The following is a 22687-nucleotide window of genomic DNA, read 5'->3' as shown; positions in this document are numbered from 1 at the left end:
TTGTCTTTGCACAAATCCATGGAGATGTGTCCACATCCCTAATTAGTCTTTGGTCACCCAGCAGCAAAGCAGTGACAGGAGCTGGGGTCGCCAGTGCAATGTCTTCTGAAGGTGTGCTGCCAGTATCAAAACTGACTGACAGGGGAGGATTTCAAAGGCACAGACAGCCTTTCAGAGCTCAACTCAGTAATGGAGATTTAGACAGCTAACTCCTCAGCTCTCTTTGAAAGTCCCATCCCAAATTCTTACCAATTGCCAGATATTTAGTCCAGAAGTTGAAGAAATGTGTGTGTGCACATGATGAAAAAAGTGGTGTTTTGATTTTCATACTCTTAACTAAAATCTGTGTGCAGGTGCCAGGGAACTACATCATAGTCTGCACCATGAAAGGAAGCTATTTTGTTGGATAAGCTCAATCAAACTTACAGATAAAATAAATATATTTTAGTGCCATAAATGTCTACACTGATAATACTACATGGAATTGGGAATTTGATAGTTAAATGTTAATCAGGATAAACATCTGCTTAATTGGTAAGATTTTATTTTTTCAGTTCACATATTTTAATAACATTCCTCCCCCCCAAAAAAAAAAAAAATTAAAAACCCATCTGGATTGCTGAAGTGTAAAAGCAAACACACACTTGTTAAAATTGTCAAAAAATATGTATAGTTTATATCTGAGTACTTTCTGACTCCTTTTACTGAATGTGCATGATTTATTATTTTTCTTCTAGGTTTGATATATTAACTTTTTACCTGCTAGAAAGGGCTTTCATTTAAATGTGGGCTTGCAGAATTGGCTGAAATATTTCTCCCAGATTCAGACACACACAGAAGGACCATTGTCTTCCACCAGTGCCTTGGTATGATGTCATAACCCTGATCTCTCTGAGTAAGAAGCTTTGATTTATAGCTAGGGCTGCTGCCAATGCGTGGTTCTCAGAACTTCATATTAAATTAGATGACATAATGACATGAGTTCAGAGTCTAAGAAGGCATCACCAAACCATTGAAAACTAATTTGAAATTAATTTGCTTATCAGACTAATTTAGAACAGTGACTTCCGTCATATTTTAATATTGAAAATCAAGAACTGTATAAAACCATCTGTCAGCTGACCTTGTGCATTGTGAAGTAACAGGCATTAAAAATGTCACTGTACCGAACTTGCATTCTTTTTTACCTTTTTAGGGCAAGGGCCAGATCCTTCAGCACTCTTAAATGAATAATGTGGCTTCTGAGTCTCATCTTTTGTGTTTACAATTTCACAAATTCTGGCTTCATTGCTGCACTTAATTATAGGTGAATCTCAGTGTATCACAAATTCAGTCACAGTTTTTTGTTGTAGCCAGCTGAGAGTCTGCAAGACTGGGTGCTACCTCAGCACCACAGAGCAGTTCTGAGATAGAATAATTGTTGCTGTTGGGTGTGGTTCTGCTGGATTTAGGAAGTGACTCTTTCTGCTGAAAGTGTTCACAGGTTCTGAACAGCTGTGAGGCTTTGCAGTTAATTGCCAGGCCAGGCCTGCTGTGTGACTGACTAGGAGTGTCTCTTTTAGCTGGCAGGATGTTACCAAGTCATTCAAGATTTGAAATATTTGGGCTAAAAGTTAGGCTAATACTGTTTTCTGTTAAATATTATTCCTGAGAAAATTAGCAGTGCTGCCTATATCACGTTGCATCTCCCTCTGAAATACTCACTTGTGGGAGTCAGTGATGATGGAAGTGGATGTGCGTTATGACAGCTAGCTTACCATGCCTCCATGGGGATGTATAAAAGGGCTTAAAACCCCTTTTTCAATCTTGGTTTTGTAAAGACTGGCAGTTCATCAAGCATGAGTCAGTAGATAAGTGGTAACACAAGCTGGGCTTTGAACAGGGCTGTCTGCTGTGTTGTCTCGTGCAGAGGGTTCCCCTGTGAACTACCTCGGGTTCTCCTGTGCAGAGCCCTGATTTGGACTTGATCCTTGAGAATCCCTTCCAAGTCAGGGTATTCTATGATTTTCTTATCTAGGAGAAAACGGTGAAGGTGGGTACTAAGGTTTGCATCAAGTTCGAAGTCAGGTACAGTTGCCCACCCCAGCTGAGCGTTTCAGTCCCCCAGAAGTCAGTGAGACAGTGGGTGAGGATGTGTTAGTTCCTTGTAGCCTCATTACAGTGTTTGAGTACACAATAGACACTGTGATGGTAAGTGGGTAACCAGTGAATACAGTTACACGCTGTTCCTGCTTTGGTTTGGGGAGGTGTGCCTTGAAATTTCCATAGCTCTTGCTTCGGGCCCTCTAAAGTCTGTTGAAAAGTGGACAAAAACAGTTGCCCTTTCAAAGAAAAAATGTAAGGTGGTTTACACCAACTTCTGACACAATCAGAATTGATACTTGATTAATATTTATTAATAGTAGTATTTTCAGAATGACCAGATCAGACCCACAGGTAGTTTGAGTTGAGTTTGCAAATCCAAACATTGGCAAAGATTTTTGGCCTTTGTTACTCTGTTTGTTGAAGATATGTAGGCTGGGGAGAAGCAGGTAATGGGCATAAACAAGCCATTAACTGCTGTAATGCAGCAATTTGTGGTATTGTATCCCCTCCAAGTCAAGTACTACAGTTATTCATGTAAAATACTAAAGCTGAGATCTGGCCGGAAAGGGAATGTTAATGTCTTCCGTTTCTTCTGACATGCTCAGCTCTACAGGTCTGATTCCAGATCATCTGGATCATTAGTAATGGTTTCTTCTTGGGAAAAAAAATTCTTACAGACCTCCTTTCTCCAAACCTGTACCTCATGAAGAGGTTTGCTGTTTTTTTAAGGGGTTGAGTGGCTGCCATCCCAGTCTGTATGATGCTCACACTCACTCTACACAGGGTTAATGGCTATGCAGCTGGCAAAACACAGAAAAGTCAGATACAAATCCCTTCACCATTTCAGCAGGAAAACTTTTTCTGTCTTCTGGTGTGATACTCTAATGATGAGATTAGCATACAAACAAAATATATGAAAGAGAGCAATGTCTGACTTTCTTTACTGTGTTGAAAAAACACATCAAAAAAGGTAATGATAACAGTTCAGTTGAACAAGTTCGGGTAGCTCTAAGCATAAGTAAATCGAGTATTTGTCCATTGAAAGACAATTTGTTTCCCATTACATGAAATAACTGATGCCCATAAGTATTAGTTCCAAGCAAAACAACCCTGACTAGCCCTGACCAGTCTCTGTTTTCCATCTGAATTTGTAGGCATCAGGAGTGTCTTTGGCTGCTGTCACCATCTCAAAGTGAGATTTTGGACTAACAGGTGTGGAATACAGTTCCTGCCACCCATCAGTCCTTCACCTTGTGCTGAGCAGGACTTATTGGTGGTCTTCCATTGGCTGTAGTATGTATATTTCAGTGTAGCAACACACACAAAACAATTTACAATATTCATGACCACTAACCAGACCTCCAAATGGACCCCATGGTATTGCTATTTTAAAGAAAAGACTCAGACTGAAGTGACAATAAAGTGCAATGGTGTGCTGCAGAAGAGCTACAATGAAAAGCCAGCCTGAGATCAGGAACCTGTCTTCCATAAAGCCTCCAGCCTGCCTGCCACCAGGGCTATAATCCTTCCCTGGGTTATAACAAGTCAGACAACTCCAGGGTTTATTGGAGTTGTATTGCCAGTGGTTGAGCGTGGAATTATTTAGCACAGGTGTTTCTATAACAGTGATATATTGGGAAAATTTGGTGTTCAACAACCATCATATTTCCAGCTGTGCTGTGGTTAGTGCTAGCATAGTGATCCTAATATAAAACATGTGAGAATATTTGCTAGCTCAAGAACTTGTTAAAGGTATTTTCTTACAATATCTGAGTTGCTGTGTTTATCTAGGTGCATTTCTTCGGTCTTGCATTTTCCTAAAGTGTGTGATAGTGATTTTGTCAAGCTGTCGCTGAACATGGAATCTGTTTCTCTCTAGCCAAGTGCATTAGTAGCCCTGCTAGCCAGTGTGCATCACCCAAGCTGGTGAAAATAAGATTGTGAGAAATCCAATGACAGTCCATCACACCTAGCCTATTTGTCTTGAGCAGCACCTGTGCATCTGTTACATATATAGACCTGTTTTTACTGGGGTGCTAGAAATCTTGAAACAAGTGTTGCAAGCAGCTACATGTAAAAGAACATAAAAGGAACAAAGTTAACAAGGGGCTCAGGGACTGTAAAACAAGGGTAGTGAAGTGCATTCACCACCAACAAAATCTCATACAGAGCCTCATACAGGCTCAAAAAGACTCATACACAAACATAATAAATGGCTGAAAAATGTGTGTTTTGTAAAACACGTGCAAATAAAAATACAATCAGAGATGCTCATGCAACACACATGTATCTGAGCTGAGTTGTGAAAAGTGTTTCATTATTAACTTTGTGCCATAATGGTTTGGGTATTAGAATATTAGGAAAAATATTCTCTAGTGTCACCAGAAATTTTTTAGAAAGAAGATAAATGCCATCATGCATCCATACTTGATTGTTGTATGCATTAGAGGTGCATCTGACTAGAAAAAAATACATCTATGGTCTAGCTTGGCTCTATTATTTGTAATTTTCCTGACAGAGAATGTGGGTCAGTTTTGCCTGTATACTGCATCTCTTGTAGGAGAAGCTTCAAAGACGCCTCTCTTTGATTTGAGAGAGAAAGCAAATGTTGAAAAGACACCTCAATTTGACAAAGTATCTTTCCTTGATTGGAGAAAGCAGCTCTGCATTTGTCACCACTGAGCTGATGCTCACTGACAATCATTTCAGTCCACATTCTAGGAGTTTTTAGATGTGACTGCTCAGTTAGGGCATTGTTTGGGACAGTGGGTAGAGCAAGCAGAGGTCTAAAACACGAATCAGTGTTTCTTGGTAGCCAGAGACTGACTAACATTTGTTAGGAGTTGGCATTAGCAAAACTCAAATGCAATTATGTAAAAAAGTAAACAAATCAGATCCTACTCTTTCAAAAATATCTTCATAATTTAAAACTTCTTGTACATAGCACTTTGTCATGTATCTTTGCAACTTTATTTTCATTGAACTCTAAAAGCCCCATCTCTACCTTATTATGCTCCAGTTTACTGCGTGTACAGACATTTATCAAATGGGCCATCGGTAGCTGTAGAAATGTAGTAGTCTATCCAAGTTAAAATTCTTGCCTTGATTACTACAAATCCATGGAGCCCTTGGGTCCAAAGCTTCCACTGAAGCACAGCTATTTGCAAATAGATTTTTATAGCACATTAGTGCTGGAGGAGAGTCCAAAGAAAATAGTCCTTTTCAATATTAGAACCAGCTGTGACTTTCTTGTGCTGATGACTCATTCATTTTTTTTTATAGGGTGGGAGAACTAGGCAAAAGACACACAGAGTCTTATTCACAACGTTGTTTGTTTTGCAAAGGGTATCCTAGCCACAAGCCAACTTGATCATACCAATACGCAACTCATGTTTATTTAAAACCTTTTTTCTTTTAACAGTTCCAATTATAAAAACAGAACCCACAGATGACTATGAGCCTGCTCAAACCTGTGGACCAATGAACCAAGGCTTAAGCCCTCTCTCTAAACCGTACTACAGTCAGCAGATCATGATGCCCCCTGATCCTGGTTCGTGCCTCGTGGCCGGCTTCGCCTCCTGCCAGCAGAGAAACGCCATGATGTCACCTTCTCCCAACGCAAGCCCCAAGCTGCACGACCTTTCATCCTCTCCCTACAAGTGCATCCCCAACCCGGGCCACAGTCACCTCGGACTTCAGCAGCCCACTGGAGGTGTCCCCACCATACAGGAAGTGCCAAGGTCTATAGTTGTGCACCCAAGCCCCCCCGAGCAATCATCTCACGTCATGCTGCAGCCGCAGGTGAGTCAACATCTGAGCAGTAGCTGTCCCCTTGGTTATCAACAAACACTTTATCCCAACAGTCCCTCTTCTCCAGTTCCATCTGTTACCCAAGAGCCAACCTATTTGCAGTCCTGCAGTCCAACTCACTCATCCATAATGGGTCAACAGCAGCAGCAACTGCCGAAGGTTCACAGAAATGAGTCTCCAACAACCCAACCACTGTCATTGCCAGAGTTGCATGAGGAAAGTAATCATAATTTGGCCCCTATTCCTGTAACGATCAAGCAAGAACCTGAGGAATTGGACCAGATGTACCTGGATGATGGTAAGTCCTCCACGACACAGGTTTGCGTTCACCATGTTGCTCTATCAGTGAGTTTCCTTAAGCCCCCCTTCTTTTGAATCCTGGTGGAGAAGAAGTTCCATTAATAGCCTGGTGGAAATGTGCGGACTTTGCTTGGGTTGTCTTTGTACAGGAAAGGGCCCTTTCATTTCATTTGCAGTAATGAAACCCCATTATCTAAGCATTAAATGTTGTTAGTTAGCATAGAGCTCTAGCTGCATGACCAATAGCTATGTTGTAATAATCTTAACTGTATGTTCTTGGCTTATGCCCATGCCAGTGACCTGTGGAACTGCAGTGAAAACATATTTAACATTGTCCCATTCATAATGCAGTGAAATGTCTGATGTGCAAATCTGTTCACTGAAACTAAATGTTAAACTGCTCTACTTCAGCTGAGAAGGTTCAAATTAAAAATGGAGGCGTATCTTTCGGCATCACTTTTCAGTCTGTTTGCATCTGATGTTTAGAAGAACCTTTTTTCCCCATTTTTATTGTGGCCTTGCTGCTGCTTTTTCTTTTCTTCTTTTTTTTCTTTCTCTGGTTTTGTGAGATTTTGTATGTATATATATTTTACATGCAGCACTGAAAAGCTGAAATGCTGTGGTAAACCTGTAAGACCCAAATATTTATTAGTTGAATGTAATAAAAGAGAAAATATGAAATTTGGTTATGTGACCTTACTGAACTGCGATTGAGCATTTGCTGCTAAGAATCCCAGTAGTATTCTGGACCCTTACCTTAATGCAGGATGGGAATTCCCTTCCAATAGCCACGTAACTTTTTATAACATACCATGCTCATTGAAGAAAGAAATGCCACTTAAATGGCTGCATTGAAACTACTTGGTGCCAAGGAACATCTGAATGTTATTGTCCTTTAGGGAGAATTTAAGGACAATTCATTGCACTGTTTTGTTTTGTTTTTTTAAAAAAGGACATTTTGTCATTCTATTTTAAACAGCATGCTACTCACTGAATTAGGATTCAAAATTAGTGTTCTGGAGCCTGAGTAGCAACTCTTTGCTTTTTAACTTTAGGAAAATTATTTTTCTTCACAGAAGTTGTTACTGCTTACATGATAGAGAGAGCTAGGGAACTTTCCCTAATTAGGAGATAAGGTCAACAGTTTTGCACAACACGTCTTTTTGACAAGGTTTTCCTCATACAGTGTGCATTTTTATCACTTACTTATGCTGCAAGGAGCATGATTTCAACAAGGTATATGAGAAATGTACACAAACAAAAAAAATATGGGGTTTGAGAAAAACCCCAAAGTTTAGATAACTCTAAACCTAAACTCTGCTTTTGAAGAAAACCACAAGAAAGGGGCAGCCTTCCTGCCTTACCTCTCAAAAATCCCACTACCTCTTCTCAGACAGAGCCATGAAAGCTGCCTTTGCCTTTGCTTCTTGCCCCACTCTCAAGGGCTGGATCCAGCTAGTGGGTGTGGTTCCATGAGCTGACCCAACTGACAAAGTGTAAATGGTTTTGCCTTTAACCTCATCTCTGTTCCATTGCACTCCAGTCCTCTAACAGATGATCAGAACTAATTGTAGAAGCTACCATGTACATCTGCACTGATATCTGAGGTTGACTTTGGAGATCTCTTCAGCTAGCCAAATCCAGATAGACTTTCCTTTGGCATTCAGCAGGCTTTCAAAATCCTTCTGTGGCTAACCACAACAGCTATAGACCAAGAAAGACGTGACAGTCCTGATAATGGTATATACTAGGAGGAAGCCCAAGCCTTTGTGGTTCAGTGAATTAAGTACCACCAGTTCCCACTAAAGAGGTCAATCAGAAATGGCTAAAATGATATTTAGGTTGTCTCAGGGATCACACTGATGGAGCTCAACCCACATGAGCTGCCTTTTCCTATCTAAACTTTATCTCACTGCCTGAAGAAAAGGTCATCCACTCTATGTATAGCTGAATGGACTACTACGCTCTTTGTATTTGTCTCAGTATCTGAACGAGGGGCTAAAGGCAGGAAGTGTTTCTTGTTGGATTTGTGCTGGCCAAGACACCCTGTTCAAACCATGCAGAGCTCTGGCATGCCTCAGACACGCAGCACAGGAGCATGAAGCTGTGAGTCAGGCTGGAAGCCTGTTTAGGTATATGCTATATGCATTTCATGAAGGCAGCGTTTTCACCACCACTGCAGACATGGGTTTCACATTACATTTAATCTGATGGAACTGCAGGCTCCTATGGAAAGGGTGGCCTCAATCTGTCTTGCTCTGTCACGTGTTCTTGCTGCTTCCTTCAAGTCATATCAATTGATTATGGAGCAGCAGAGCAGGCTAATGGAAAATTAGCCTGCCCAAAATAGCAAAATCCACACAGTCGGTCAGCTCATGGAACCATGTCCCTTAGCTAGATCCAGCCCTTGAGAGCAGGGCAGGAAGCCTGGTGCTGTGGGTCGAGGGTGCTGCTAGGTCACTGGGTGGCAGAAGCCCACCAATAGGCCAGAGCAAGTGTGAGTTGAAGCCACTTCTGATGCAATCTTATCCTCCCCAGTAACTATCTAAGCACTCATCCTGTTTTGGTTAAAAATCCCCTTCACCTGTCAGTTCCAGAAGGGTGACGTCTGGGCACCCTCTCCCAGTCTTAAAGGGCATTTTGGCTACTCTGGTGACTGCCTGGAAACCACCAGTGATTGCATCTGGTGTCCCAGGGGGTGCTGCTCACTGAGATCATCAGGGAAAAGGCCAAGCATGGATGCAGCAGCCCTGGTACTGTGCCTGGTACTGTTTCATTCACACCTCTGACCATAACAGTGAAACAAGGGACCACCGTGAGTTTTGGTGAGTGGCTTGTGCCAAATAGGAGCAACTCGTTTTTCCATGTACCTGACTTTTTTTCTTAAATAGCAGCTTTTTGAAGGTACCACCATATTTAATTACTAGTATTTCCACCTCTAAGTGTTTTTCATGTTGGAGGAGTGGGTGGAATATCTGTAGCACTTGTGAACAATATGAAAGCCAGAGACAGGTCAGGTATACTTAACTGCTTCCCTTGCATGCTGCTTCGAGTATAACAACTCTTTTTCTCATCCCTGGTTAATGAAATATTTTAATGACATTAAAAATTAAATTCTCAAAGCATCACTCATTTTAATAAGTATATCTTCACAGGATCCTGTAGCTATTTAATACATCCACTTTTATCTAAAAGTATTTAAGAAATGTGAGGTATTGACATATAACATACTTAGGGGACTGCCAGAAAAAAAAAAATATCCAATTGATTTTCCCAGATTATAACTGATAAAATTTTGGTTGCTTGTTTGCCACTTTAGGAAGGTTTGATTTATGTATCTAATATACACAGAGCCATTTTGGAGCAGAATAAGCAGAAATCATTTGGTTTCAGCTTATGGGTTCAAAGTAATATTCATTCGTTTAGTTCTGGAATATGTCCAAATATAGACCATTTACACTGCAAAGTATGTATGGAAAAAAACAGTCAATTAATTTATATAAATAGAGATCCTTTATATGACATTTTTCTGCTTTGGTAAGAGGTGCGTAGCTGAAGTAATATAAAGATAGCACATGAAGAGAATTCCATTTTGCAAGTCTTGGCAATCTCATTTTAAATCAAAATCTACAGTAGCCACCTGGGCTACTCATTAAATATGTTGTCCATTTCAGCATGTGAATATGTGATTCCACATATAGAATGTATTTAAAACTCACGCCGTAAAGTGATACCTGATATATTATGGCTGTGCTCTTGATACTGAAAGGTATCTGGCTTGGATACCAGCACCCGTTTCAAATCATTTTGAGTTCAGCCTCTTAGCAAAGATTATGGCTGACTACCTTTGCTGCTTTTATAGGAACATTTGATTAAAAGCAGTTGAAATTGTGACATTTATGCCTGGTTTCGGTCCTCTGTGAGAGGCCATGGTCCTTTGCAGGGGGAGAGGGAGTGTCTCCTGTCCTCTGCAACAGGAGCTCCTGCAGATATTGCCATGACACTGGGGCACCCTGGTAGGTGATGCTGGGACTCTCCATGTCCTTGTGTCACTCCTGCCCTAGGCAGTGAAGGTTAAGTGATGTTTGCCTTTTAGATCTAACCTGGGAAGAGTTTGGGGTGCTGGGTGCTAAAGCTCATGGAAAGTCATTAGGCAGACAGGCTTGAGGGACCTCTTAAGTACAAATTTATGCTGTAATTTCTTTTAAGAAAATGCATGGTATTTAGGTATTGATGTGTCTGCTATACAGCCCTTTGAGATGTGAAATGGAATTAGTATTGTCCAAAGAGATGGGTAGTTTGGGAAAGCTGCAAGTTGATGAGAATTCTTCCTGGTCCCTTGAACCAGATGTGAAAATTTACCTAATTTATATCTTTGATATCTTTATATTTTGAATGTGCTTGTCTCTGCAGTTATCTAACTAGCACTTGGGTCAAAAGCTATGCTAGTCTGCTCTTGAACTAGTCCTCCTTCTTTTGTGTTGACTAGGGCAGCTCAGGCAATTTTTCAGAATTTTAACTGCTTTTCTTAGTGATAGAAGAAACTTGAAGCCAGAGGCAGGAGAGTGGAAATTTACACAGCTTTCCGGATGTCCAGGCAGCTGGGAACTGGCCAGGCTCACAACAGGAGATGCTGTAGGTGACTTGAAATCACCTTCCTCATCCCCATTTCCCTTTCCTGGACCTAGTGTAGCCTGTGTGAAACACGGAACTGAGCTCCAAGTCTTTCATTTCACCAGGACGGATGATGCCAAGAAATATTTTTCAGGTTGTAACTGGCATTCCCACAAGCTGTTAGATATTTTACCTGCAGCAGAATGACACTCAATTGTGAAATTATTTCCTGCTTTTAGAAACATCAAAGAATGTTGTTTTCATTACAGATGAAAATGAAGCTATTTTGAAAAAGTAAGGGGGAAACACATTGATACCAGCAGAAAAAAAATGTGTGACTTATATTCTCAGCAGATTTCAAAGTGTATTGTACATTCTGTAATCCCATTTGTTATATTAGTGCACAAAACTTTACAAAAGCAGTTTGTAATTGAAAGCAAAGCAGCATCCTGGAGGATTCTTTAATCAAGGTGCTTGTTACTCAGTGCTTGAGTACTGAAGGCCTGGCTTCTGATCTCAACTTTTGAGATGCAGTGGCAGCCTTGTTGAAATCAGGAGCACACTCTCATTGCTGGCCATGAGGCCAGAGTTCCACATGCTGTTGAAAAAATTTTTTCCAGAATGTCCTGAGTCTTGTGTAGGAGCCAAAATTGAAATAGCAGCATCTGAAAGACAGATCTCCTGTCTGAAGTTTTGTATATTAATTCAGCCTCCTCCTCTCCACATGAATGCTTTCATAAAGGTCTCTATCCTGATCAGATCTATAAATCTTTGCATAGTAAGATGAAAATACACAGGCCATAAACAAAGGTATCTGATGTTTGGATATGTGGCTAGCAGAAAGTATCAGAACCACATAATCATCTTTTCTAAAACAAGAAGGCTTTTGTTCTTGTGATTGTCTTTGCACAGCTGTGAGTTTTATAGCACTATGCCAATGAATGCACTCATTGCGACTTGTATTTTACTCTGAAAAGGTAAATTGGGAGTATTAAGCCCCCAATAAGTATGTAAAAGTGGCAAAACCACAGGTAAAGTGTTACTGAAAGCTGCAGTCCTGCCAGCCATTTCATTTTGAGCATGGCTCTTTTAAATATAACTTTTGCAGTAAAAGCTGTAACTCCTGGATGTAATATGAGCTATTGCTAATGTCATTCCCATGAATTGCTTACAGTGTTGAACCGTTAGATGTCTGACAAGTCCATATATCTCCTATACAGTATATATGAAAGTTTTTTGCGTCTAAACCATATGTTCTCTTTTTACTCCTCTATATTCTGGAAATGCACGTGGTTTGGTGATATAGTTTATTTGAACAGGAACCATAGCAGACAGAATTATTCTTTTGCTGAAATGTACCCTTTTTCATACATCTCAGCTTCATGATTAAAGCGATTGGCTCTTAAGGCGTTAAGTTTAGTCTGCTTCTGCCACAATTATGCCTTTGAAAACTCCTGAGTTCACCCAGTGATTTCCAGTAGTCCAAATGTCATTAGAACAACATGCAGGTAGTCTGTAAAGTCCAGTAACACTGTCTACACCTTTGGTTTGGGCGAGCTTTTCCCTTCCTCCCTCTTGGCCAAGCTTCGCAGCTCTGGGAGAAAACAAATAGCTTTCCTCATGGAAAGTTTTACTTAACCTGGCATGGTGCCTGAGCCTAGACCCTCCTCATCTCTAATGATGATTGAAAGTGTACATGCTACTGTGATAAAACATGCTGAGGGTTAACATTTGGGGCTTGGGTTGTAGGCGATGAGTAAGGGAGGGCTGAAGTAATGCATTCGAGTCAGCCCTTCGTTGGACTTGCACGTCTGGGTTGGAGGGGAATCCTGTTACACGAAACCACACACCCACGGGAATGCATTTTGCTGTTTCTAGCAAGTTTGATGAATTGGGTCTCCCAGGAGGCCCGCCAGAAGAAAGCCCCCAGAAGCACAGATGACCAGACTAGGTGTCTTTCCTGGTTTTCTGCAGCCCCAGGTGTGCAGCTGCCCACAGAGCAGACCTGCCTACCTCTTAGCTGTGGTATGCTGTGAAACATAGTAGGGAACTTTGCTTTCTTTCTATGTCAGCACTTACATTTCCAGGGAGGTCCTTGAGCCTCAGGCTTTCAAGAAAGTGTCTGGTGCCTTCAGAGAAGTCCTTAGTGGCTCCAGCCCCATTCAGTGATGCCACACACTGGTGGAGGGAGCCGGAGGCTGACCAAGGGGCAGGAAAGCTGCAGAAAGCAGTGTTGAAAAAGCAGTCTTTGGCTGATGTGCATCTGCACATGCACCTTCACGTTAACACTTGGAGTTATTAAGTGTTTGTCTGCAGCTGTGTTGCTCCCCCTCTTTCTAGCTGAGACCAGCTTGGAAGAAGTCACTTCTCACTCCCATGCCCGATGCATTCTTCCATTTCTGTATCAATGACTGCTGGTGTTGCCGCTTCAAATAGTGAGCGTTTTGTTGGTTATTTTCTGTAAGCTTTCCCTGGGAGACCAGAGCGAAGAAGTTGCTGTATCTGAGCCTTGGTAACAGTTACATCTGCTTTTAACCCTGGAGAAGTGCCAAGGAAAATACATGGCTTGCAGAAGCACAAGCTTCGTGAGAAAGCTTTGTTCGGATGCAAATTATTTTAGGAATATGTTGTTTGTTTGAATCCTTTCTGCTGAGCTGAGCAATATTAGCTGCTCAGGTGTGGCCTTGTGCCTTGGCCCCCGTGCTGTCATGTCCTGAGCCCCTTCTGTCAAAACATTAGTGGGGAAGTTGTGGTGCAAGCCCCTTTTCTCAAGGGAGCAGAATACGGCACAGGCCCCCGCAGCGCCTCTGCGGAGCTGGGCTGGCAGCTCAGCCCAGCAAACACATCCGTGCCAGAGGGAGCAGCCTCCCTGACTTCACGCACAGCGCTCTTGAGAGGTACTGGAAGGCTGCTGGATCCCCAAGCTGTGGAGGGCCTGCCTCTGCTCCCACTTAAGTCAGTAACACCGTTCCCTTTGGGTTCATTGGGAACAGGACCAAGCGCGTGGCTGGTAGTTAAAGCACACATAATAGTTGCATTCATGGAAGCCTAGTCCCTGATAGACAAGCAGAGAGGGAGTTTTTCCAAGCAGATTCCTGCACGGCACCACTCATTGTTTCACTGTGTCTGCCGGACGGCTGGGGGCTGGGGCAGGGGCCTGATAGTGGCTTGACCATGGCTGCAGAGAGCAGGCTGCTTGATAACCTGGCTCCGGGTCCTTCCTTCTCTCTGAAGAGCTGATGCTGATTGCAACCAAAGGGGGCACAGGCTTCCACAACAGGCTTATCACCAGGCTGGGAGGAAGCTTATGAAAAAAAGCAGACCCTCAAAATGTTTCCCTCCTCCTCTCTCACTGAGGAAGTCTGCAAAGCCTGGGTATTGAAAATACCTGGGAACAATCAGTGAGTAAGAAATACAGTAGGAAAACTGAAGTCCTGTTCCTCGCTGGCCAGCCTGGCTGGGTTTGGCAGCAAACCAGGGAGCTGGACCAACCCTCTACCTCCTCTACAGGCTTCACTTTTAGGTCTTCTACATTTTGCCCACCATGAAACCTACTGAAAGACAAATAGCAGAAAGCTGAGTGAGATAGGGCTCCAAGTGTGTCAAAACTCTCAAACTACATTGTTCCTGAAAAAATAAGTTGCAGTATGAGCACTGGAACAGTCCTGAAAAAGCAATGCTGCAGGTTATCCAAATCCATAATTAGTGAGTTAATTCTTTGATCCTTATGTAGTTATAGCTCATTATCTAAGCGTCATGTAAACACAAGAATGTTCTTCACTTGTCTTTCTTTGTACAACTAAAACTTAATCACTAATTAAGTGATTTCTCTACTTAATTTTGACTCTTTTGCAACCATACTGCTGCAGAGAATGCAGAAGACAAAATTTTATTCTTCATGTCAGTATGTCCAGATTACTTTTGATGTTAGATTTCTGTGGGAGCTAGGGCAGAAGATCTATTCCATTTCATAACTCTTGTGATACCATTGGGGTTGCAGAATAGGTATTGCTGTAGATATTATGAATCCATTTTGATATCCTGGGAGCAGCAGTCAGTTCCTTTTCTAGTGCTTCAGGGAAAATATGTGTTTCAGTGTCTTCTGCAGATTACTTAAGAAGTAGAAAAAACACTTTGGGTTTGGGTCACAAGAGAAGCCTCCAAAAATAACTAACTGAAGAATATTTATTTTGACCTTTATTTCTATCCTGCATATGCAAATCCATACACAGATAAAGTATCTGAATTTATCTATAAGGCCTTGTGTTCCAGTTCTTTTACATCTTTGTAGTTGTGGTGGGTGAGAGTGATCTCTTGTACTCATGACTGACTTCTGAATATCCTGCAGGTGCCTGTTGAGTAAAACCTTTTAAAAACATGAGGTCAGGTGGAGAAGCCCATCCCTTGGAGGTTCTGTTGTGCACAGTCAGTTCTTGAGCCATTGCAGCTCCATTGTCACTAGTGCTGGCATCTGAGCTTTTGCTATCCAGTTATTCTTTTGGAAAGCTGAAGTGACTGGCCATCTCTTTGCTGTTAGTTGACATGTTTTTTCCTCTGTGATCACTGTGTTCCACCAAGCTCCAGGCTGCACTTGTACTCAGCTATTGGCTTGAGGCCTTTCACCCCGGCCATCTGCACGAGGCATTAACAACTTCTCCAGGCATCTTCTTCTTACAGTAATGTCTTTGGGTCAGTAGTACTGGGAACTTCAAATGTTCTTCACAATCTAACATGACTTATATGAACTTGCCATATAAAAAGAGAAACTGGTTCTGTTTTTTTTTTTTTTTTTCAATTGCACTCTTTATTTTTTTTGTTCTGAAAAACTTCCTTGACTCATTAGCTGCTCACCACTGCACGACACACCGTGGGTCCCAGCAGCCAAAGGCTTCCTGAAGCTGCTGGAATTGATGCCATGCAAATTCCGTTTTTCCAGTTTTTCTTGTAATGAGTCCAAGTTTTACCAAGTTGTACCTCATCCAGACACTGCACAAGATCTCTCTGGAAGGGCCACCAGAAATGGAGATGGCTGTGCTATTCCAGACCCTGAGCTCCTAGGTAACTTTGAAAGAGTTCTCAGGCATTTTTTCCTTGGTTTTTTCTTCCCCACAGAGAGTGTGTTAGGATGAGGAAAGACCACATTACAAAAGAAAAAGATACAAAGTTGATTTTAGGGTAGAAAGTGCCATCAGCCACAAAGACTGCTTTTTGCATCAGCAGACAAACCCAGGGGCAATGGCTGCTTCAGAAAACTTTTCAGGAATTCTCCCACTGTCTCTGGAAACCTGTGCTGGATCTTTACAGGCCAGAAAAGCACACTACCATCTATTTAAAACACAGACTCATAGTTGGATGAGCTGTCACCACTTGGTAGGAACCCACAAATCTCCATTGTTACCAGATAAACTCCTGGTTTCTGCCCTCTTCAGCACGTAGAGTTGTAGAGATAAAGGTGACCATGGCCTTTGGGGTTAGAGGGTTCAGACTTAGCTTTTTGCAATCTGATATCCCAGATATTTCATGTCATTTCAATGGCAAACTAAAGTCTTAAAGAGGAACCAGCAATGCTGAAGTCAAGGACAGGTTTGCCAGAAGGACATGCTAATGTGAAAGCAGCTCCTTGGTGCTATTTTAGTAGCTAACTCACAATTCCAGAGATAGCTGCAGCCCTCAGCTTAATTGGTGTGAGCTTGCTGGCAGAGGCAGATCTGTGTTGCCAGACTCCAAGACCCCCTGTCAAAGCTGGGGCTGCAAAGGTTTCAGCACGTTGGAAGGGATGGGGCAGTGAGGCCCTTTGTGACAAGTACAGGCAAGTGCATGTGTGTCTTTACATCTACTCCATTTGGGAAACTTAGTAAGGAAGGTAAAATAGCAGCTGTCTCATGAAGCTGTAGCACCGTCAGCAAGCATTTTAAAGTTTCAGACTTCGAGTATGAAACTACCTGATGGCGTAATTAGAGTGAAAGAAGGCCTGAGAAAAAGAGAAATGAGAGGAGGGTTAAATATAACATCCCCATTAAAAAAAAAAAAAAAAAAAAAAAAAAAAAAAAAAAAAGCATAGATGAATTCTGGAAGAAGAGGAGAAAGGAGGAGTGTGGGTGTGGGGTGTGAGAGAGGGGAGTTTGTCTAAAATTGAAATGGTACAAATGAGTAGTAAGAGCCCAGGATTTGACTGCGTTGGAAAAGTGTGTCTAAAGAATACTTTGCCCCAAAATAATTTAAGTATAGAGAAAAATGAGAGAAGATGATGAAATGAGCATTGTGCTCCTTAAACTTACATAGATCCAAGGAGAGAGGGTAGAGGAGCCTTTCTGTCTGTTGGTCTGGATTGAGATGGCTGCATTGCCTGCAGGTGGAAAGGTTTGGTGGGCAGCTGCCCCAGGGCAGGACATTCAAATAACCCCATGGCTTATTTCCATGTTCTGTAGACAGGTTTTGTAAGGGGCAAGGAAAGGGCTTCAGAGCTGCCACTGGGTGGAGAAAGCTTCCTCAGGGAGACCCAAAAACCCTCAGAAATATGGTAAAAATGAAGAGGGTGGGAAGTAGTCTTTGAATAAATATAGTCCCATCACCTGAACTTAGTGAGAAATTGTCATATCAGTTTTAACACTTAGAGTGTAGCAGAGTATTCAGTAAAAATGAGAAAAATAAGAATATATGATCCATTTATTTTTCCCCAGTTGGAAGCTACCCAGAAAAAATAGTGCTAGAAGGAGTAGAAGTGATCAGACCTTGACAAGGCAGTTGAGAATTTGTAAAAGCTCACTTTCAGGATATACAACTGAAGAATAGAACAGGAAATCCCCTTACTTTGCAACTTTTGAAAGATGGCATTCAAGTTACATTTAGGATGTCATCCAAGTGCCACAAAATTTTTTTCCATCATCTTTGATGGGTGTTCTAAAACAGGATGTGTTAAATCAGGGAAAATAATAACAGACTCTCAAGTCAATTAACAGAAGATTCACAACAGATTGTGAATCACTATATTAAAGAATCAATTAGAGTCAGCTATTTACATAAAGGCAGAGTAGTAGCAAAAGAAATTTTGAACTAGAAAAAATCAGAACATCTGCTGAAATTTCCAAAGCTATATTTAATGTTATCTTAGGAAAAGCACCTGGACTGAATGGTGTCTCATCACAAATTTTTAAGTGTTTCCAGACCAAAATCACTTGGATACTTCTAAAAAAAAGAATCATCTGCTAAAGTAAAAGAGAAAACTCCTTTCTAATCCCTTCCTTTCCACTGAATTTTGTGGGATGGGGAACATTACCATCTTAAACCATAGCACCTTCTGCTACCATGAACTACTTTGCTGGAACCCAGGCCTGCCCTTGCATAACAGTACCATTAGCTAACTGTAGGGTAGGCTTTATTATTATAAGGAATATTTTGGATTCAAGCACTCAGCACAGAGGAGTGTATGAAAAGTGAGCAGACTTCGATAGAGATGCCAGATTTCCTGCCAAGAAATCTACAAATGGATGGACCTTTTCTTGGTTTGTTAGATGAATATTCAGGGGAAAAATCCGCTTTTGAAATTCGCAGCAAGCCTACTGTCATTAATTTTAGTGAGGAAGGGGATAAGATACATGGCTGTCTGCATCTCATGGTGTGAGCTGTGACCCTAAAAACTTTTGGTCAGCCAGACAGAGGTCAGCCACATGCATACCTGATGTTTCAATGCTATTTTTATGGTTTCTCTGATAGTAACATCTAAATTTCTGCAGCAACCAACATAATTTCTCTGTTGTCAGTTAAGAGCCTGCTTCAGGGAGGAGCTGGCAGATGCTTGTGACGCCAGATGAGGCTGTATCATGCTTTCTGTCGTGCATGATCCCCTGAGGGATATGGCCACCACCTCCCTGTGCCTATTTTTGGAAAAATATCTGTGTTCAGAAAGTTGCCTGAAGCCAGATTTACATCTCATATGAAAAACTTTCATTGGGGGGAAGCACCACTGAAGGGGGAAAACCCCACATCTTGTGACACTAAAATAATTGTAAGAATTCTTCGCTGAGATGTGTAGGTGGGAATATTTCTCATAATATGGAAAAGACATCTAGATTTTACATTGCTGCAAAATTAAAATCTTATGAATGGGAGAACTTACCATTGGGTATTTTTGATAGAGGCAACTGGAGTAACTCAGCATAGATCCATCTAATTGTAGTGCAGCTGCTCTGATTTCTACCTGTTCAGACCCAAAAACAATTTAGTTAAGAATCAATGTACTAGCTGCAGGGATGATTATTCTGGCTACATCCTTACTTGAGATTACCTTGCTTTTAAGTACTAACAGACGTTTCTATATATCTTTCTCTTTTCCTTTGCAAACTTTTATTTCTGTTATTTATCTGTGTCTCACATGCCAATGGAAATCAGAAAAGGAAATTAATTTGTATGAATGGTCTTCATAAACTTCATGATTTACCAGTAATGAAATCCGGGTTTGCAGAATGAGAAATAATAGGGCTTTTCCAAAATATCTTAATCCTTGGCTATGATTAGTGGCATAAAATGAACCATTCTTTCCTACGTGTCTAAAGTCCCAGTTGTGCTCCATGTGATGTTCTTTCCAGTCTCATGTCAGTAAATAATTGCCATGCTGCACTTTAGACTGTCTCTGACCTTCACTATCCTCGCTTTTCTTGAACAAAATTTAGGAATTTTTGCAGATTGATCTCCTACTGTGATCTGATCTAGTCTAGTTTGAAAGGAAAGCTTGTTAATCCTACTCCCAAATTCCTTACCCAGTTTACTATAAATGTACTGCTCTGTAAGCATACGTAATTCAGCACAGCCATAACAGTGCTTAAAACAGGATAAGGCAATGCCTCATATTTTCTAACTACTTCTACTTCTACAGGAATACAAATTCACTCTCTTTGTATTGTCAAGAATAACTTTTAAAAAAATGGTTTAGCTAGTTTCAGTTTCATGATTTTTTGCCAGAATATTGTCTAGTCTGTCTAAACTTGGTCAGTTTGTTTAATTACCTAAATATGAACCAGATATTGTTCATATCTTAAGGAGCCTCTTTTGAGGATGGGAAGAACCAAGTACCTTAACATGATCTTATTTTAACAACTAAAATTTGGCAGCTGTGCTGTGTAGTCAAGTGAAGCAAAGATTTTTAGTTCTAGAGAAATGGTTTAAAATTTAGAAAAGAAAAACTGCATGCTGCTACTAAAACCCTGTGCATGGTTTTCCATTATTCCCTAGAAAGTGGATAGGGCTCTAGGATCAAACTGTACCCACATGCATATGCACTAAAACCAACACACTGAAGTAAACACAGAAATGTGCTTGTCCTGTTTGAGTGGTGGAAATCAGAAGTCTGCTGACATCAGAGAAATCTTGAGTGCTTCAAAATTCAGGCAAAATAGGAGAACACATCTACCTGCCTCTTTAGCATATCAACTTTAAAACATTTCAAATGATCTTTTGGGAATAATGAAGAAAATAGAGTGTTTACAATACAGTGACTGGTATTTTTTTTTCCTGCCAAGCCATCAGCCCAGTACATTGCATATTTGTAGACTGCCTTTGCAGATGTCTGTCTGTGTTTAATAAGAACTTGATGCAAGGCTCGTTGAAGCAAGTAGGGATTCTTCAGTTGTCTCCTGTGCTCTTTGGATCAGGCTCCAATTCACAACCTTCACTTAATAATCTTTTAAAAACTCCTGTGTTGAAAATAAATAATGCATGAAAATCTCTAATATTGTGTGAAAATTTCAGGACCCAAAACTTGATGCAGACACAAGTTATAGCTCCCAGAGTAACTGCAGAATTACATTAATAAGTTAAGTTTAATGGCACATACAATAACCTGAAATGCTGCCTATATTTCACTGACTGGCAGTGCTTCAAGCACACTCACTTTGGTTCTTTGGGTGTGCTGATATTTAAAGCAATGTTTGTGTTGGTTGCAAGGGATCTCAAGGAGATCTCAGCATGTTCTTGCACACTGAATGCTGTGTAAGTGTATTTTGTATGAGTGAGCCATGTCTGTTTCTGTCATCCTTTATGCCAGTAGGACAGAGACATTCTTCTCCTAGAGTAGTCCTTATACAAATGTATGAGGTCCCTTTTTGGAAGTCTCTTGAGTGGCTGTACTCGTTCATGTGGTCTGTAATGAGACAATGACAACAGTGCACCATGTGCTCTCTGTGGAAAACAATGTAATTTCAACAATTTTTCCATTTTCTCTGATGTTTTTCTCTAAAGAGGGGACCTTCTGTTTGTGTACAAAGATTTCTGTTGCAGCTCCCCATAGATAGCCATGCCAAAGAGAAAGCATGAAAGCTTCTAAGGCAGGACATTCATCCTGACTTATCTGGCCCTCAGAGACATTAGTTAATCGAGGCATGATACTCCATACAACAGGACAAGTGCTGTAAAGCTACCTCTGTTATCCCAGCAAACATGGAGACATCATTCCCATGGCCATTTTACAGGATTTGTTTGCCTCTGACAACGGCATCCACAGCCTATGGTGCTATCAGCTCCAACAATTAATCTGATGCTGGCTCTCTGTGTTATCGTCTCCCTAATAAGTCTTTTTTTTCTTCTTCTTTTTTTTTCGTTCCCACCCCATTTGTGAGAACTTCTCCCCTGGAGCTCTTCTCTATCAGGCCCCTGCAGCTGCTGTTATTTTAGATATGGCAGGAAGTAGGTATCGGAAAACAGCAAGAGCTCACAGCACTCAGAAAAATCTAGAAATTCCTCTGATTTACCCCAGGCTCTGGCTCCAATCAAAGCTGGTTGAAAAAAGAAAATGAAAAGCGAGAGGGGGGGGAAGTTGGCGGGGAGAAAGGCCCAAGCAGACAACTGCGTCTGGGCTGCGCGTGTAAGGAAGGAGAGTTCAGCCATCACCTCCTGCGGGGTACCGGGGGATGCTCTACATGGCCGTGTGGGATGGGAAGTGCTTGGCTGGGAGCAGCATTCTGTGGCAGAGCTGGGGCTGCCACCCTCTCCAAGAACCAAGGAAACCCCTTCTTGCTTCCCCAGGGACATGTGTTTCTCATTCCTTTTTCTTGTTCTCCCCCTTGCGTGTCCAGTGTGTGCCTGAAGCAGTTCGGCTTCCCTGGCCCTCCAGTGGCTCCTGTAAATGCTTTTAGCAGCAATTACCAAGGGGCACCAGCCAAGGACACTGGTGGAAAGTCACTGGAGCAGGAACTTACATCACTACTATTATTACTAGTATTAGTATTGTGATTATTATTGTTACAACTACTTTTATTTTTATTATAATTTTACAGCTCAGACAGGATACTTCTTAATCTGCTCAGCAAAGACATTTTTACTCACTCTGAGTACCTTTTAAATCAGGCTGACTTTGGAGATGACTTCTGAGAGTAAAGAAAAGAAAAAAAGAAAAGAAAAGAAAAGAGAAAAGAAAAGAAAAGAAAAGAAAAGAAAAGAAAAGAAAAGAAAAGAAAAGAAAAGAAAAGAAAAGAAAAGAAAAGAAAAGAAAAGAAAAGAAAAGAAAAGAAAAGAAAAGAAAAGAAAAGAAAAGAAAAGAGAAAAAAATATATAAGAAAAACACCTCCAAATCATTCATTCGGCAAGCAGTTTAGGGAAGACACCACCACCCCCATACACAAAATTCATGCAGAAAAATTATTACCTTTAGGACTTGTTTTAATAAATAAATTGCCCCTTTGACACAGCAGATAAGGAGGAAGATGTCCACCCACAGACATCTCACACTATTAGCAATCTAGTTAACATCTGTGAATGTTTTAGGGAAAGAAATTACACTTTGAGACATTTCTTTTTTAATTACAGGCTCCAGATGAGATTTGTTAGAGTAGGGAAATGTATCCCATAGCGACTGATGTCAATAGCAAGCAGTCCCTAAAGCCAGCCA

General features: G+C 41.2%; 1 protein-coding gene across 5 annotated transcripts in view; it reads left to right on the top strand.

Moving 5' to 3' along the window:
- The window catches only part of NFATC1 (nuclear factor of activated T cells 1), a 110432-nt gene that overhangs the window by 72276 nt on the left and 15469 nt on the right, over positions 1-22687 (top strand). For 2 of the 5 annotated variants that reach the window (XM_063159523.1, XM_063159530.1), the window contains exon 9: positions 5507-6193. In XM_063159523.1, coding sequence (XP_063015593.1) covers positions 5507-6193 — 687 coding nt within the window. Of the gene's footprint in view, positions 1-5506; positions 6194-22687 lie in introns of those variants that run through there. The other 3 variants (XM_063159537.1, XM_063159545.1, XM_063159552.1) reach the window with 3 other exon arrangements.

The sequence above is a fragment of the Melospiza melodia genome, chromosome 1 (assembly GCF_035770615.1).
Source record: "Melospiza melodia melodia isolate bMelMel2 chromosome 1, bMelMel2.pri, whole genome shotgun sequence".
Lineage (NCBI taxonomy): Eukaryota > Metazoa > Chordata > Aves > Passeriformes > Passerellidae > Melospiza > Melospiza melodia.
Note: the sequence above shows the minus strand (reverse complement) of the source record. Positions and strands in the feature narration are given on the sequence as shown.